General features: G+C 42.8%; 1 protein-coding gene across 1 annotated transcript in view; it reads right to left on the bottom strand.

The window, feature by feature from the left end:
• The window catches only part of B4GALT1 (beta-1,4-galactosyltransferase 1), an 87,655-nt gene that overhangs the window by 44,186 nt on the left and 23,836 nt on the right, over positions 1-19,633 (bottom strand). The window contains exon 2 of the mRNA XM_083174904.1: positions 4,823-5,058. Within this exon, the coding sequence (XP_083031030.1) occupies positions 4,823-5,058 (236 nt within the window). The remainder of the gene's footprint in view (positions 1-4,822; positions 5,059-19,633) is intronic.

Below are 19,633 nucleotides of genomic sequence, written 5' to 3'. Positions count from 1 at the left end.
GCAAGTGCACAAGTACACAAGCGCTGAAAACCTGAAGCTGTCTCTGCAAGCAGATTCCCTCTGATCCACACCGCTGAGGAGTGTCTGGAGCAGTACAATGGCGTTTCCAGCAGCCAGGGAAGAAGCAGGTTTTGGCGCCCTCACAGAGCTGGTCTCACTCTGGGTAAGCTCCGCCCAGCGTAATGGCGCCGGAGCTTACCTGCGTTTTATACTGAGACTGACATTGGGGAATGTCCAAACCTCTTTGGTAACTGCCCTGGACAAAACAGGAACTGTACCCTGTCTCAGTGTAGGCAGGGGGTTATGCGGTCCCTGTGCAGGGCACCGCCATACCGCCGCCATCTTGCCGCACAATAACCCGGGGACCCCACGGCTGGGGACCCCGGGGTAATACTCACCACTGACGTCTTCAGACTGGACTAGGGGTGTGCGGCGTGCCAGGGGTGTGCGCGCTGCAGCGCAATGCCCGCGGTAACATCACCCACTCAGGACGGTGGTCCTGTGGCAGGGACAGCTCGGTACCTTGAAGTGGCCAGCAGCTGAACCCTTCCCCTAGTCTCCCACGACGCAGGACTGCTGTTAAGTCCAAACAGCAGCCCCAAAATAATAAAGAAAATAAAACAGAAGATAAAACTCTCTGGAGCTCTTCCTGATCTGTGCTTCTCCTGAGGCACAGTTCTCAAACTGAAGCTAGAGGGAGGGGAGCAGAGGGGAGAAGCCAGTACACCCTGTATAAATTTTTATATGTGCCTGTCTCCTTCGGATAAGCTCTTTTTCCCATCGTTATGAACGACTCCCTGTATCCCATAAGAATGATAGAGAAATAAAGATAGAGTTAATCTCGGGGCTAAGCTCCTCCCATTTTCCAAGATAGAGGTTCGCTAAGCTTGGTGCGTATGGGGTCCCCATAGCGACCCCACAATGCTGAATGAAATATTCACCTTGAAACGTAAACACATTGTTATACATAACCACCTTAATGCATTCAATGAAAAAATTACTAAAAGCAGAATCCACACTGGTATCCTTATCCAAAAAATAACGTATTGCTTCCAATCCACCATCATGTGGACGTGGTACACCATTCATGTCTTTAAGATCTATTCTGGCCCCAGCCGCATTAAAAAGATGTACCTAATGATGGTTGGCTTAGAAACTGTAATGGTTTTTTCCCCTGCAACAAGTGCAAAATGTGTCAGTATGTCGATAAGGATCATTATAAGTATGCTAATAGTGATGATTCAAAATCTTGGAGTATTAAGAGTAGAATGTCTTGCCTAACCACCTGTGTCATTTATTCTCTTTCTTGCCGGTGTGGTAAAAAATACATTGGCAAGACTAAACGTCCCTTGAAAATGAGAATACTTGAACACACAAGGAGTATTAGAAATAAATCCATCCTTCACAGTGTCCCCCGACATTTTGCACTATGTTGTAACTCTAATCTTGATTTCTTTTCTTTCAAAGCATTTTGCACTATGTTGTAACTCTAATCTTGATTTCTTTTCTTTCAAAGCATTGGAGCATGTCACCCTTGATGAGAGGGGCGGTGATATTTTAACTAAAACTAAGCCGCAGAGAATCATATTGGATTTTTACCTTAAATACCATGTCTCCTATGGGCATGAATAAAGGTATCGACATAGTTCCTTTCTTGCACTAATGGCATCGATATCTCTCCCTGGATTTGCTGGGCTTTGTAGTTGGGCGTATACCCCTTAGTCTGTGCTTAGTCCTGTGGGAGGTATCTGTGTCGTGCAATGCTATGTCTATATCATTCACTCTGCCACATATATATATATATATATATATATATATATATATATATATATATATATATATATATATATATATATATATATTTTTTTTTTTTGTTTTTTTTTCCTTTATTATTGTATATGAATTGTATTGCCATTATGCATATGTATTTTTATTGTATTTACTGTATTATACTATGTTGCAAATTAATGATCACAATCAAAAACATTAAAAAATACATAAAATAATATAATATGATACCATAGGGACAATACAATCTCAATTTATATTCAATTTCTGGTGCCTAGGCAATGCAGAAGTTGCACCTCATATAATCAAATGTCCACTAATAGCACCAGGTAGTGGTGTCCAGGTCTCAAATTTCTCTTTGTACCACACTGATGATAATTGGATAGTGTGTACTGAACACACCAATTGTAGCAATGGTTGTATCAGTAATTGCATACTTTATATTTCCAGTTCACCAGAGATGTTATAACTGCCTGGTACAACTCAGAAATCAGTTTAAATTTCCAGATAGCACAAACAAATGCTGTATATATATATTTTAATCAGATGTCGCACTATAGTAGAAATAACCTTATGTCCAAGGGACTTTTGCAATTTTTATGCAAAAAATGCAGGAGGCAGCAGCCCCGGAGCTTACCGGGTCCCGATGTTAGTGCAGTGTTATTGGATAAGAATCTCCAGACTTCCAGCTGCGGGATTGGTCCCCTCCTGCTGTTTGTGCTGTTTAGCCCATATTGCCGTATGTCACACTCGTAGTACAGGCAGAGTGTGGCTGGAGCAGCAGCCGGCTTTCAGAACAATGTGACCGTCCTTAGCAATGCGGTCATTGATTGGGACGGGGCAATGTCCGATATGCTGCCACAGGCAAGTTCAGTATGAAGGGACACAGTCCGAATTGCTGCCACCGGCAAGTTGCCCTCAATGTCCCGCTCTAGTACTTTGGCAGGTGCCGGGATGGAAGAAAGCACCCTGACCGCTGCTGGTAGATAGGTCAGATCACAGTGCGATCACTGGAACAGCCGGGTTTCGTTAGCAATATTGCCTGGATTGGCAGAGGGAGTCCTGGACACCTCAAAGTGACAAGTGGAGAGTCTTGACGCGTTTCTCCGCCTTTGTGTGTGGCGGTTTCATCATCAGAAGAAGGGCATTCTTCTGATTTTCCGAAAAGTGACTTTCGGAAAATGGCTGCCCCCATACGAAAGACAGTTTTTTTAAAACTGGTTTTCCTATGGGGCAGCCATTTTCTGAAAGACGCTTTTTTTCATAAGTGCTTCCCCGACCAACTGCAGTGCCGGACCACGCAACGGAGGTACCGGCTGCACAGGGGGGGGTGGGGGGGGGGTGGGGGGGTGGGGTGGGGGTGTGTGTTAGCCCTGGGGTGGGGGGGATTTGGGGGTGTTAACCCCCGGGGATGATTTGCATGTGTTATGATTAGCTGTGCCCAAAGAATGCAGGCTCACTAAGAAACGTGACACCACAGGTGCATGTACACAGATCTTTCTTTATGGCAAGCTATTTATCTAGAAACAACTACAAAACTGGTAACATTGTAATGAAAGGCCTGAAAAAGGTAAAGGAAAAGCACACAGAAACTCTGTACGGTACTTGCACGCTTCGCTCGGCCATGCTGAGGGCTCGGTCGCTCGCTACGCTCGCCATGCTATCTAAAATCAACTCCATGCCAACGTGGATAGTGGGGGTATGAACTATCCACGTTGGCATGGAGTTAAGTTACTTTATTTTAGATAGTTTGGCGAGCGTACAACCCGGAAGTAGCATGGCGCCATGCTGGAGCTGTGAAACTACACAAGAACCCTCTGTACAAATGGTACAGACTGTCTCCCGAATCAGAAATGCTTGGGACCAGATGAATTTTGGATTTTTCTTTTTTTTTTTATATTTAAATGCCATAATGAGGCATCTCGGGATGGGACCCAGGTCTGAATCCCTGGCTAAATGTAAACTGCATATGTTTAATATACGTCTGGTGCACAGTGTCTCATGCACAAAATTATTCAAAATATTGTCTAAAATTGTGTTCAGCCAAAGTGCATGTACACTAAACCATCAGAATGCAAATGTGTCACAATCTCCGAAAACAAAAATTGGATTTTAGAAATGGGAGACCCAAAGAAAAACAAACTAAACGTGTGCAATATGTGCATACAACCTACTGTACTTTACAAAGATAGGAGTTCTATTTCAGAAAGCACTGTGGAACGTGTGTGCACTATATAAGAAAATGTTCCTAAATAAATGGGCAAGCAATCAGATATGATCTTCTAGAAGGTGCTAAATAAATAAGTATATACGGATTGGTTGCCCATAGCAACATCCCATGTGAAATAGAACTCCCATCTTAGTACATGGTTTCAAAACGTAAATGCAAAAATGTGATAATGGCAGGAATGACCCATTGAGGATTAACATATGAAGATACTAAAAATAAACGATTTACTGTGGTCGCAAATTGTTATGGATAACTACAGTGCCCAGCAGTATTTTGATCTATTATATTGGTATCATTATCAGTATTTTTAACTTGAACAAATTCTATCTTTTTTTTTTTTTTTTAAGAAATTTAACTATATTTCAGTCGCAATTTTTAAAACCCACGTATATAATAGTGTCTCTGAAAGTTAGGGGTAAATTTACTTAAGCTACTAAAAATAAAAGGGGTGATGTTGCCGATAACAACCAGGTTCTGTCTGTCATTTTCTAGGATGCAAAAGAGAAATGATATACAGAATCTCATTGGTTGCTATGGGCAACATCACCTCTTTTCCTTTTAAGAAGCTTTAGTAAATTTACCCCTTAGAGAAGTCCAGAAGTCATATCTATTTACAAATCTGTGAAGACAAGAGGTTTGTATTTAAATATCATTAAAAAAAAATGAATGCGGTCTTATTTATCAAAGAATTCTAATTCTTTGGTCTTTGTTGTTCGTATGCAAGCATCATTATATTTTATTGATCACGTTTATCCTATGACAGAGTAGAATGTCATCCTCCATACAAACAAGGTAACTACTTACCTGATTTATTACATAAACACCATAGTCAAGTTGCTGTCTTTGTAGGATGGGGTGCAGGTAATGTAACCAATATTTCAGATGTTCATCACGATTTCTGAACGGTATAATAAGGGCTACTTTCTGCAATGCCTTGCAGTCCTTGGGCATGTACCGACCACCTTCACCTACATTTGGGTTGCTCTTCCTATCGGCTTCCAGATCCACCGCTACGGAAAACTCAATTCTTAGAGGACCAACTGAAATGCAAAATGACATGTATTAATGGACGTCATACAATTTTAAGCGTGTCCAAAAATAAAATAACGTTAAAATGAGTAAACAAAGACTATTAAAAAGTTAAATAAATGATAGTATGTAGAAAAAAACGGTACTGGTTTCCTAGCAGGGTGCCCAGATTTCTTACGTACGCAAACATAGTGAAATTGCATCGCATGGTACGTTTTTACCGTGAGATGTGTGTGATGCAATGCGATTTCACGCCCTCCTGTCAGTCAAAACTCCAGAGGCGGCAAGACGACATAACCACAGCTACAGGAGGCATTTTTCCTACCCCCCCCACCCCCCCCCACCACTATCCACACCACCCCCACTATTCACGTCACCCCGAAGCTTGGCGAGCCCCGCGAGTTGCAGCGGAACGCTCCTTCCGACCTTTTCATACCCCCACTATCCATGGCGGTGCGGGCTTGACTTTAGATAGTGTGGCGAGCCTGAAGCGTGGTGAGCCCCGCAAGGGGACGCGGATTACTTTACATGTATTCCGCGGGGCTCGCTGCGCTCGCCAAACTATCTAAAATCAACTCCACGTCGACGTGGATAGTGGGGGCATGAAAAGGTCAGAAAACGTGTTCCGCTGCGCTCGCCACTCTTCGGGGTGGCGTGGATACTGGGGTTGACGCTAAACAATGGCATAGGTGCAGGTGCTTACAATTGTAAGCACCCATCACATCTCATTGTAAGCACCCACATCTCATGGCATGGGTGCTTGTACAATGAAATATCGCATCGCATTTGGTGCCATGCTATCCTATGCGATATTTCATTGTATAAGCACTCCTGTGCAGTTAACATGGACATTGCATCGCACATCACTATAGACGGTACGCAATGCGATTTTCCTACGCAGAATAGCACACTAAGCTATTTGCTAGCTTGGTGTCCTGACCGACATGTTGAGCAGGCAATCTGTACAGGTGTTGGTCACGTGTGTACCCAGCTTCAGCGACACTACAGAAGTCAGAGAACAGGTGCTAAGCCTTGGTAAACGGCCTCCATTACGGGGACTCTGCTCAGGCCTGATTGGCTCTAAAGGTGCCCACACCAGAAAGATCTGCGACCGTAAAATGTGCGCATAAATTAGCCTTGAAATCTTTTTTCCGTCCTGGACAAAAGATTTCAAGCAAGCGCACATCTTTATCAAAGATTTTTTTTAAGATCCCGTGTGCGTTCCTATGGCTCTTTTGTTAAATCTTCTGATCTTTTGTGCAGCACGTAAGATCAGAAGATTCAGCTAAAGATCCACGGGAGCGCGCATCAGAACAAAAATCGGACAATTTTTGACCGATTATCGGTAAACATCGGCTGATTTATCGGAAATCGTCCAATCGACCCAAAAATCGTTCTAGTGTGTGGGCACCTTAAGCATTTTCATGGAACTGCCTATAGCCAATCAGGGCTGAGCAAAGTCCCTGTGATGGAGATCAGTGGGAATCCCTGTGATGGGAGAGGAGCTGTTCAGTCTGAGTAACGTGGATTGGGTACGTTTATGTGTGTCTGTCTGTGTGTGTGTGTGTGTGTGTTAAAGTTATACTTGTCTATGTCTTAAATTTTTTACATTGTTTTCACAACAGAACAACAAATCTAAAGATATAATTTTATTTCAGCTCCTTAATTTAAAACAAAGAATATTACTGAATTTCTTTGATGCAAATATTATAGATGTTTAAGTTAGTGTTTGTATTGGAGTCCTCAAATAGCACATTTCCTAAGTGAAATAGGAAGTAAGGGTGGAGCATACTGCTGACACATTAGAAGCTTTGTACTTGGCAAGTACAGTATTCTAGAACACAAGTCACAAAAGTCTAACAATGTTTTAGACATACAGGAAACTCTGCACGCTTTAGCTAGAGCATTTAATCCAACAGGGTGATATGTATTTCTTCATATGCAAATTAGAAACTCAGACCATTATGCTTTGTAAATCAGAAAATAAATATTACTATACAGCAGTTTTGGGGAAATGTTACCCATACAAACAGTGCTCAAATAGCAAATTCAGTTAATGCACACACACACACAAAATATAAATGTATGCAGTATGCAATTCACACATGTATATATACAGAGGTATCCTCCCACACTATTGCTGAGGTCCCACAAAATAGTCCTTCTTGGCACAATGTGTGTGAGCCCGATATCTTTGTATTTCATCTATAATATTTCACAATAGCAAATAGGTTACATTTTATTATTACTACATTTTATTTATAAGGTGCCACAAGTGGTCGCAGTGCCATACATAGAACTCATATTAGAACAGTACAGGTACACAAACTAAACCGTAACTGTATTACAAAAACAGAGCCCAGGTAACAGTTAGCAGCACAATTCTTAGTACACAATATAGCCGAGCTGTAGGGAAGTAGTGGAGTTGTTTGCATGTTACCAGGGGCAAGTCGGTAGTGGTAGAAATGAACATAAGTGAGAAGAGATGCGGGTATAGATGTTAGGTGAGAAATACCCCATTCTCACCAGCCTTTTTTCTCGGGTTGGCTCTGGGAACAACCAGGGTGTACTACTGGTGTGAAAGGGCCCCGGGCCAAAATACCAGGAGCATTTCCAGGCATTTCAACCCTAGGTACCAGGGTTGCTCCTGGGATCTTCCCGGGATACTGGCCAGTATGATGCGGTGTGAAAGGGTAACTCGGGTCGAGTGACCCGGGTCCCATTCAAAGTATGAAAGGAGGCAGAGCTGTCAGATCCATGTGCTCCATCCCACCCACCACCATGTGAAGTCACGGACACAGCTGTAAGCCAGGTCGGTGTCGGAGTTTGCAGACAGCAAATGCCAGGTCTCTCCTGGAATTTGCACTATGAAAAGGGTATAAGAGAGCTGTAATTGGAATGCAAGAAGAGGGCTGTGAGAACAGGAGGGAAGATGGCCCTGCTCCAAGGAGCTTACAGTCTAAAGGGAGGGGGAGACAGACAGGGAAATAAGGTGCAGGCAAAGTGGGCCAAAGGCAAGAAGTGAGCATGGCAGGGATGGCCATGACATCAAGCGGTAGGGAGAGTGGCCTTGGTACTAGGTTATGCAGAGGGTATGCTTTGATGAACAGGTGGGCTTTCAGTGAACCTTTACAGCATTGCAAGGTCTGGAAAAGTCTAATAAAGTGAGGAAGCTCATTCCAGAGAAGGGGGCAGCACGGGCAAAATCTTGGACACGCGCATGACAGTAAGAGGACACTCTGCGCAGTAGTGTTCCCGCTAGGCTGTTTTAGCGGGGCGCTGCGCCCTGCCCGATTTTTCAAGGGCAAAATACGCCCTGCCCCTCTGGCAGCGCCCCGCTAAAACAGCCTGCCTCCTCCTCTTATCGTAATATCGGGGAAGCCCGGCACCGCAGTATATAGCGGTGCCAGGCGCTTCCCCGGCAGCGGAGAGCCTTCGGTGCGGCCGGGACTGTCCCCTTCAATGACAACGCTGGCCGGGCCCGCCCCTTTTCCTGACGGCAGCCGGGCCCGCCCCTTTTCCTGACGTAGGCGACACGGGACCGCCCAGAACAGTGACGACAGCGGGCCCGTCCGCCCCCTTGACGATGCCCCCCGTGCAGCGGCGCCCTGATTGCCCCGGTTCCTAGAAGGAACACTACGCAGGCCGCATGCCTGGGTCGAGAACAGCCGGGCAGCGTCTCATTGAAATCACAGCAATTTTGGGGCCAAATCCTGGGATTGGCCACCCTACACATAATTTTATACCTGGCCCAGTAGATGTGAAGGGAGGAGGGCAAATAATGGTCTACAACCTAAAAACAGCAGGACAACTGTGTAAAAGAAAAAAAAATGACTTCACTGTAAGCATGCATTTGCATTGTCCTTAGTGACACTGAAAATGGTCTGTTGAAATATGCCTAACCCAGCCTCTCCCTTACCTCAGGTGAAAATCTGCTCTGTGAAATAACAATAAAAAAACAAAAAAGGTATTAGTCACATAGTTAACCACTATATGTGGATTATAGATAATTATAATGCACCTATTAATTAGGAATAGTTTAAAAAAGAAACGTTGCCACCACAACTTCTGTGAGTATGACCAATGTCCACGCAGGTAACACGGAACGCGAAACACACAGCTACTCCAAGCTTCCACATAACCACAAGAGTGGTCATACAGAGAAAAAGTTTGTTAATGTAAATGGTCATGCTTGCCATCAGCTAGTGATCAAAAGAAAGAAAAAAAAAAGTTGTACCTCCACTGTTTCACCTCATTCTAAGGCCATATTCAACTGTCATATCGCATCCGATCTCCCACCTAAAACACCAAGTGTTTGCGGGGGCAATATGTAATTTATGTGTTTTTTTTGAGCATATAGCTCTTGTTAAGGTTGGGTTTAGCCACTATGCGCTAAACTGAACTATCAGCGGCACCGTGAAAAATCCCCCATGAGCACTCAAACATGTGACTTTTAGTATTTTAACTCGCCACCCCAGTGTGTGCAAGGTGAAATGCCGGGGCCAGCAGCCAGACCTGGCCATATGGAGCTACATTTGAACAGCTAAGTTTGGTTTCCTCTAGTGGCTGCTGGAGAGATATGTGCAACTTCACTGTTAACCACACAAAATGCTAAATGACCATGCCTACTTTTACAATGGTGGTTGATAATGCTTCAGACTAAATCCGTGTACACACAGGACTCAGCCCCAGCGATTTCGACTGAGCCCCGTGTGTTGAAGATGTAGTTAAGCCATCAGAGAGACTGCTAACTACATCCTGCCAGCACTGGGAGCCACGGCCAAATACACAGTGTAGCAAGGATATTCTTGCCTGCACTGGCTATTTGGCCAGGCGATAGAGACGCCGCACATCGCTATTGCCTGCTGTGCACACATGGTGCAATTCAGGCAAACCTACTAAGCGAATTTGACGATGTAGTCAAAATCGTTTAGAAGAATCGCCATATATGTATATACCTTAACAGTAGTCACGCTTTCCCCACCCAAACTGTGTCTGTAATTAAAATATACATAATACCTCAGTCACAAACCTTTCAGAAGATATAGGGGGTTATTCAAGTTCCTTCGGTGTTGCGCGTCTGTGTGCATTTGCAGACATAGGGTGCATGCACCCTCGGCGAAATTTCGGTTCGCCAGGTGCACGCACCCATGATGGCGTGAGGGGGGTGGGGGAGAAGGGCGGGAGGCACCGGGCTACCCCATTACCATACGGGACCGCCCAGCGTTCCATGGGCGTTCCCATGAGAACGCTGGGCATTCTAATAGCAATGAGGCAGTGACGCGGGAGCGGGGAGGCTGGCAGCTGACATCACGGGATGTCAGCTGCCCGCTCATATCCGTGCCAGCGTGCACGCATAGGTAAGTGACTTAAAAGTCACTTTTATATGCGTATATCTTCCACATCTTTCGATGGTCGCTGACCATCAAAAGATGTGGGAGCTTACTCGCAGGCATACAAATGAATGTTTATGCTAACCATCCATTTGCAACCTGTGCGGGCGAACCCACGCTGTGAGGGGGTGGGGGGGGGGGGGGTGAGCATTAATCCACGGGGTTTGGTGGATTTGCAAGGCTGCGAATTCGCAGCCATGGGAATCAACCAGAATAACCCCATTTGTAGAGTTAGACATCCTTTTATTGGACTTGGAAACTTGAACACAGGTAAGAAGCAAGAATTGAACGGTCTTGCGCATGGAGCTATTTTGGCAAATTTTCTAAAGCTGGCCATACATCAGAAAGATCAATCTTAAGATCGATTGCACTCATGATTGTGTACAATTTCCCTTGAAATCCCCGGCAGTCCTTGGTGGTTTTTGGACACACAATTTACTCACAATCCATCATACAATCCATCTTCTGCATGATTGTGTATACAAGATGTGCACACAATCTGCATACAATCCATCTTACAATCAACTGAGATTGTATGATTGGGTACAATATCTTTCTGATGTATGGCCACCTTAAGTGATCTGACTGGATTTGACTATCACTTAGACATTGATCCAAAATCACTCCGTGTAGGGACTCTACGATGCACGGCCCTGTGCGCTGCTATCGCCCATCTAGATATATACTGTATGAGGTACAAATCCAACCAGATCACCAGTGTTCTCACCGGAGAACACTGGCCTACCAGATTGCTCAGCGCACATCACTGATGCGTTGCTGTGTGCCGAGTGATCTTAGTGAGCATAAGCTTAAAGTTCAGTTTGGGGAGGACAAATATCTTACTGGGAAATAAAACTGTAAGACACCTAGCCTAACTTGATAGAAACATAGAATTTGGCTGCAGAAAAATACTACAGGTATATTGTGTAAATATATTATGTAAATTTGGCAAGTCCAATGCTTGTCAAACAAGTAGACCAGTTGTTGAAATATGCGATATGTGGTCAAAGTGTCCTCGACATAGGGTCAAACGGCATGGTAATTACAGCATGTCTCCAGTGCTTCCTACACTCTGGCTTGTGGGTCACTTGTCAAATGCACTTACAGCTATAGAGGGGTATTCAATCTTACAACAGGCGCAAATATCGGCCATCAGTTTTCAGTCCTGGACATTTTTGACCGGGAGTCGCCTGTGTAGATTCCTCCCTATTTGAATATTGGACTTGCTGCAGTCCCACCTCTGGAGACACTCCTGTGAGTGCACTTATCTGTACATAGCATAAACTTGCAGTTTATTAGTGCTGCAATTAATTATTCTGAATTGAATTTGGCAAATTCATTTTTGATTGACTGTAGCCTTAAAAAACTTTTGGAAACCATCCCGGAAACAAAGAGAAACAAGCATCTGATTTTAATTTAAGATTAGCATAACTAATACAGGAATGCCAAAATAATTCTGGCCTAAAGGATTGTCTAATTCAAAACAGATTAATGGTTAAGCCTTTTCTTTTTTTGGACCACATGTGATTACACCTTAAATCCGCCAAAAATACCAGGGTCACTCACATTTGTTATATAAATTGAAATAAAAAATGTTGTGTAGATAAAAGGTTTATATTTCCTCTATAAAAATGTTAACATTACAGGTCATTACAATGAATAAAAATGTTTGCTTACCAATTTTTACACTTATTTTGACAAATTCACTTGGTACTCAAAGGGTCAAAATTATTGTACAAGCAATGTGCTCAGCAGTTACTACACAATCTTATTTTAACAGGTTTGGTGGACTTGAAATCAAACAAACGTGTGTGTGTTTTGAAAAGATATCAAGTAGTTGTCTCGCACATATCTGAAACTTGTTAGGTGTACACACATGGCATTTACATTTTTAGAATACATTTGAGTAATTTCTGTACATAAATGTACAGTATTGGAGAACCTTTTTCAGGATTAGTCCCTTACTTATTGAATTTTACAATCCAATTACCATACCCCAGACACCAAGACAAATTAGGGGGAAATCATCTGGCCCATTAATTTAGCAGATGCAAACAAAACAGGGGTAGCCTAGAGCTTTAATTATACGTTTTCAAGCATTGAAGCAGAACACACTGGTAGATATATCTGCAGATCAATTGATCTTCAGATCAGGCAACGTACTTTCTATACAAACACACATATGCACCAAGCTTTGGATGTATGTCCCATTTTGCACGCCTACAAAATGGGACATACATCCAAAGCTTGGTGCATATGTGTAATGTGGTCCAACTCTGTAAACTACATTTTCTGAGGTTTGACTGCATTTTTGGTGTTGATGGACCCCACCCTAAACACATACAGCCATGACATGAACCTGTTTGAAGGGGTAAATTTGCTAAACTTTCGAAACTTGTGTATTGTGGGGAAACGCTGGTCTATATATCGTGAATTTGCTTGAACATATGTACAAGTAGCTGGTGGTGATTGACAGCGCAAGTGGGCAGGCACATGTACTGTATGAGCTCACCAAGTTGTGATGTCAGGACGGATGAAGCCGTGTGTATAGAAAGTACGTTGCCTGATCTGAAGATCAATTGATCAATTATGTAAAGAAACGTGGGCCCCACTTATTATTCTATACTGATGGAAAGGTTTATGAACAAGAAAAGGCTCTGTTAAAAAGGAAGGACAGGTGGTTTTTTAACAAAGCACTTTAGATGTACAAAAGAATTCAAATAGTTAATTGTCCTGCAAGGACTAAAAATCAATCATTTGCAATAGAACAAACACATTAAACAAATTTTTACCTTTAAAAACACAAGACGCTATTATACTGCAAAACATTAAAACAATCCAAAGCTAGTTTGTTGGTTAAAGGCCATTTCTATTCCATTATTTTATGTCGAAGTCCTTATTTAAAAAAAAGAAAAAAGAGAAAACACAAGTTGTTTCATTCAACTTAAAAAGGGATCAAAACCCTACAAAGTTGGACACATTGTAGAAAACAAAAAGGAACATAATTATATTTTCTTCCCTTCAAAGGGTCCGATTCAATTCTTAGAAATGCAAGTTTGTATACTAAACATTACACAGCATGCCACGTACTTATGTAATTATCATAATTCAACTGAAAACAGCCATTTGCAAAGTCTCCAGCAATGTTACCTTATGGTAACAGATCTCAAAACGCAAACAGTACTTTCACATATATGAATACAGCTTTAAATGTAAAGCTGTATATATGACTATACAGTTTTACATTCAAATGTATTTTAAAGGCCCATACACACTAGAAGATTTTCATTTCAAAAGACTTTGCCAAAATCTCTGCAAGATAGATCTCTCATCAAAGTAGTGCGTACACACTGTGCTATTTTCCCCAAGAGCAAGAGATTTTCAGGAGGCAAAAGACTTTGCTGAAAATCTTTCATATAAAAGGCTATTTACATAATGGGCGGGGTTTGAATTTCAAGGGTGGGAGCAGGGGCCATTTTATTCTGTGCATTTCTGTTATTTGGGCCTGATTCAGAACTGATCTCTGGGCTGTGTATATTAAGAGCCCAGCGAACAGGTAAACGCCACCTCACTCTGCTCCGACTGGGTAAAATCCCGCCCATGTGCACAGCTCCGATTTCATTTGCCGCCGTGCATGGAGGGAGAAATCCGTTCACCTGCGCCAGCAAAGTATGTTACCGCCATAACAAAATATACATTGGGGGGCAGTGGCGTGGTAACCTATACAGTACATTTCTGGCCTGCGAATGCAATGTTTACATTACTGACTTTTACTACTATATATTGGTGCGCAGCAGTGCTTAAAGTGGTCCTGGTGAGGTGGTGGAACTCACTTTCCCGCCATTATGGCACAGCCAGGGTGGGTGCTAGGGTGTTCGGCGCCCCCCTGCATGCTTTACATTTATGGCCTCTCTCACACACCCATGAAAAGAATAATGTGGGCCACATAATACCACCCTCAATTCAAATGATGCCCCACAGTGCAAAAAAAAAACTAAATAATTTAGGGCATGGCTTGTTGACAGGGGATTATGCACATAGTAATGCCAATTACACATTATGCCACACACATTAATGCCTATTATACAATATGCCAAACATGGTAATGCCCATTACATATTATGCCACATAAGTGCTGCTTAGATACATGCTCATTGCAAGGTATTACATTCTCAGTGCCAGGGGTAATGTGCCCGGTGCTCTGCACTGTGTGGGAAAGGAGACAGCAGGGCAGAGCGGTAAGAAACATAGATGTCTCAGAGCAGGTCCGTGGTGCGGCTATTTCAAATGACTCGCTGACTCATGAGCCAATCGGTGCTCGCAGCCTGGCAGCTCCTCATTTGTTGCCGTCCCGCGAGCTCCGATAGGCTCACGAGTCGGCGCATCATTTGAAATGGCTGCGCCACGGATGGATGACCTGCTCTGAGAGATCCGGGTTTCCCACCGTTCTGCCCGGCTGTCACCTTTAGCAATGCAGACGGAGGAGGAACTGTTCCGCCTCCAAAATGGAACCGACGTGTTCCGTACCGTTCTGGCTTACTTTAAACCCTGGTGGGCAGTGGTGCCAATAATATGTACATTGCTGGCCTGTGCGCTGTGAGGACAGACAGCAGTGGTGGTGAGTATGAGAGGGGGGGCGGGGGGAGCGCAGAGCGGGTGGTCACTGTCAGCTGGGCTGAAAGACTCTCATCTTTCAGCCTGGCTGGCGTACACACCTAGTGATGATGGCTCAAATATGAGCCAATATCGCTAGACGGCCCACTTTACTAGCGATGATGCAGGAGCGCGCATCATCGCTAGTTGGGCATCGCTGGCCTGTACACACTTGCAGACTTTAAGCTGAAAATCTCTCAAAACAGCAGTTTTGAGAGATTTTCAGCTGAAAATCGGCAAGTGTGTATGGGCCCTAAGAATACAGATTTTGTACCATTAAACACTTTAAAATGATATAAGATGCTTCTCTCTCTCTCTCCCCTTGCAGTATCATGAAACAGTTAAGCAGCTGAGTAATTGAGTAACAAGCACTATATAACAAGTCACTTTTCTGCATTCAGGAATATGTTGCAAGGTCAATGCCCTATTGTGAAAGCAGCAAAGGCATATCATTAAGCACTGAAAATACTGTATACACATAATTTGAGAATGGATATAATTGGGTGTTCATTCATATCACCTATGAAAATACAGGCCCATTCCATTGTCAGCTCTCAATTGTGAGATAACAATTTTTGTTAAAACTTAACATGAGGAAGACGCATGTATTGGTGCCTAGCTTGGTTTATTTTATATAAAAAGGTTATAAAATCCGACAGGATGTCAACACTTTAGAGGGTATTCAACTAGAGACTTGGGCTGATAAATGGAAAATTAAATGTAGACAAATGTAAGGCATGCACTTCAGGAACAGAAACCAGTGCAATACATATAAACTAAATGGGGTAGAGTTTGGTTAATCACTAGGGGAGAAAGACTTATGCTGGCATACACTAGACCAACTTTCACCCAACTAGTTGGTTGGTTGGACTGAAAGTCTGGTACTGTGTGGGAACAAATGACAATTAGTAATTTGTTCACAAACCCCCAAAAATAGACAAAAGACATTTAAATTGTTTTAATCAAAAATAGTCAATTACAGAATATTGTCTTCCAGATTTTAGGAGCAAATTACAGGGTCAGAGGAGATGTCAAACACATCCTATTTGGGGAAACAATCCAAGGTATGCCTGGGTGCCACGGCACACAGTTTGGGAACCACTGGTCTAGTGTATGGCCAGCATTAGCAGTACAAATAGACAATAAACATAGCTTTATTACTCACTGTCAAGTAGCAGCAGCAAAAGCAAACCGGATCCTTGCCTGCATAAAAAGAGGTATAGAAGCTCGGGATGACATGGTGAGATTACCCCTGTATAAGTCTAAACATTGTAATAGCAGATGTGTGACCTCTAGCATGTGTATGATGACAACTTATATCTTATCACTTTACATCAGAAATAAAAAGACACGGAGACTTAGGTTTGGCAGAAATTGTTAGCTGAATTTATTTAAGAATTAAGCTAATTTTAGTTTTTGATGAATTAATTAAATTGTTTAATGGTGGCCAGAAAGAACGGCTATGATCTAAACTCCACCCCAAACTAGCATACATTATTTGGCCTAACTCAGAAAGCGGTATCCACCCCACCAACTGCATTGACTACCCACCCATCCGGGTGGGCTCGCTGTCCCCGAACGGGTGATCCAGCGAAGGCCTAAGCCAATGAGAGGCGAGCGCAGCGAAACAAAACCAAATACGCTGCAAACATAACTTAAGGAACATCTCAAAATCTATCAACAAGCCGTTCTTTCACGCCTATCAGCTAACGCGATTAAGACCACTACCCACCAGTAACAGGGAAGGGAGGGCGTTAAACTTTCTCAGGAAAAAGAGGCAGACTCCTCCCTTTCCTGAGCTAATATCTCCAGCTAACAGGCCATTCCCAACAATCCTATAGGCTCCTTGATGTCACATGCTTCCCAAGGTACACACCCAGCTTATCATGTTTAACTCACTACATGGTCTATTCAGCCATTACGCTGCTCAATAGTAAGGCACCACCTGGAACTCAGTGTCCAGTTTTGGGCACCTCACCTTAAAAAAGATATTAAGGAACTGGAGAGGGTCCACAGAAGGGCAACCAAACTGATTAAGGGTTTAAAGGCATTGGACTACGAGGAAAAGTTAGCCAGGCTAGGAATGTTTACATATATATATATATATATATATATATATAATGAAACGAATGGATACCGGCACTCAGCTCCTTGCTGGCTGTAACGTGCCCCGTGCCGAAGCTGCGAGGTGTCCAGATGACACCACTAAATATAATCTTTTGGATGGGCGGCACTGAGGTCTTGGATCAAATAATACAATGCGTAGCCCAGTTAAAGGTTGACGTTTCAGCCACTTTATTGTGGCTTTTTTCAAAACAGCTTACATACATACACCGTGTACACTCACCTCTATATGTAGAGTTCTATCAGTGTTCTGTGCAACGACAGCCGCCATGTGAAAACGCCCATTGTTGGCGCATCTGAATGACGTCACTGTCAGGGAGGCGTGTTGTCTAGGTAACGCGTCCTCTGTGAACGTTCATGTCAATAAAGTTGAAATGAGAAGTGTCAGAAAAAAAAGGGGTTGAGAATTGCGTTTAAAACTTACTAAAAAAAGATCATGTGCCCGCTGTCGTTCCAAGATCAGTGATGCGTGTAAATCATAATAACTACAATCAAGTGATAAACAGTGTGAAAAACATTTCAGCGGGTGAACTCATAATCTAATAAAGTGCATTAAAGAAACAGTATTCGTGATACTTATACTAAATGTTAATTCATTTTCTGTGTAACATATCAATGCTGCTCTAGCCAGACTATTAAACTCGGCTACTGTTTAGATGTTAACAATCCAGAAAGTAACCGGTCACTATATCTCATGTCGGGGAGTCTCCCTGTTATTTTTTTATTGTTTTTTATTTATTTGGTTCGCCACTTCGCCAGAGCCAACCACCCACTGGCGACTTTGAGATATATCATCATAGACCACATCCCACCGCTAATCAGAGGAGGGGATCGGGGTAGAAAATTAATGCAATTGGAGACACGGTGGATTTACAGATTAGATACCTTGACACCTAAGGGTCTAAACGAACAACTAGGACTACATAGCTTTCTGTAAAATTCATCCAATACACTGTGGCTCAACAATAAGTATAATATAGAATTGTGCCCAAACTGTTAGCTAGCCATTACCGGTCCCCTTAAACCAAATAAATAAAAAACAATAAAAAAATAACAGGGAGACTCCCCGACATGAGAAATAGTGACCGGTTACTTTCTGGATTGTTAACATCTAAACAGTAGCCGAGTTTAATAGTCTGGCTAGAGCAGCATTGATATGTTACACAGAAAATGAATTAACATTTAGTAGAAGTATCACGAATACTGTTTCTTTAATGCACTTTATTAGATTATGAGTTCACCCGCTGAAATGTTTTTCACACTGTTTATCACTTGATTGTAGTTATTATGATTTACACGCATCACTGATCTTGGAACGACAGCGGGCACATGATCATCTTTCTTTTTTTAGCACTTTTTAGTAAGTTTTAAACGCAATTCTCAACCCCTTTTTTTTCTGACACTTCTCATTTCAACTTTATTGACATGGACGTTCACAGAGGACGCGTTACCTAGACAACACGCCACCCTGACAGTGACGTCATTCAGATGCGCCAACAATGGGCGTTTTCACATGGCGGCTGTCGTTGCACAGAACACTGATAGAACTCTACATATAGAGGTGAGTGTACACGGTGTATGTATGTAAGCTGTTTTGAAAAAAGCCACAATAAAGTGGCTGAAACGTCAACCTTTAACTGGGCTACGCATTGTATTATTTGATCCAAGACCTCAGTGCCGCGCATCCAAAAGATTATATATATATATATATATATATATATATATATATATATATATATATATATATATATATATATATATATATATACATACATATATACATATATACATATATACATATACATACACACACACACACACACACCAACGGCAAATACAGAGAATGGTCAGGTGCTCTGTTTACCATGAGGTCTATGTACAGGACACATAGGCATCCCCTAAGGCTGGATGAAAGGAGATTTCACACTGACCTTACATTTGCTTGTAGGTCTGATCAGCACCTTTTGCTGGTGGGGGAAGTGTATTGGGAGATGCAGTTAATTCAGGATGGATAGAGGTGTATGTAGGCTGATATATTCAGTCTAGCTTGGGACGTCAGTCCTTCAGGAAGTTAGGGACCTAGTATCTGAAGGGTCTACTTATAAAGGGTCAGCTTTAAATTAATAGCAGCGTTATACCAGTGTTAAACCAACGGAAACCAGAAGGCAATCAACACACCAACATTACTTCTGAAGGACTGCATTAAAACCACAAAACTCAGGAATATCATGTGGCCTCAACTAACCTTTGCGGCTGAGAACACCAGGACTGCCCCCAGGCCTACCACTCATGGTGAGCATGGAGCTGTGAGGGGGAAGTACCAGGGCCGGCCTACGTAGCAATATTTTCCCCATACTTGAATGTGCTCCCCACTTTCTTATAACCACCTGTACTGCTCTCATGATTCCTAGACATT

Source organism: Crinia signifera, chromosome 1 (assembly GCF_055691185.1).
Source record: "Crinia signifera chromosome 1, ASM5569118v1, whole genome shotgun sequence".
NCBI lineage: Eukaryota > Metazoa > Chordata > Amphibia > Anura > Myobatrachidae > Crinia > Crinia signifera.
The sequence above is the reverse complement of the archived record's forward strand: the minus strand, read 5'-3'. Positions and strand labels throughout refer to the sequence as shown.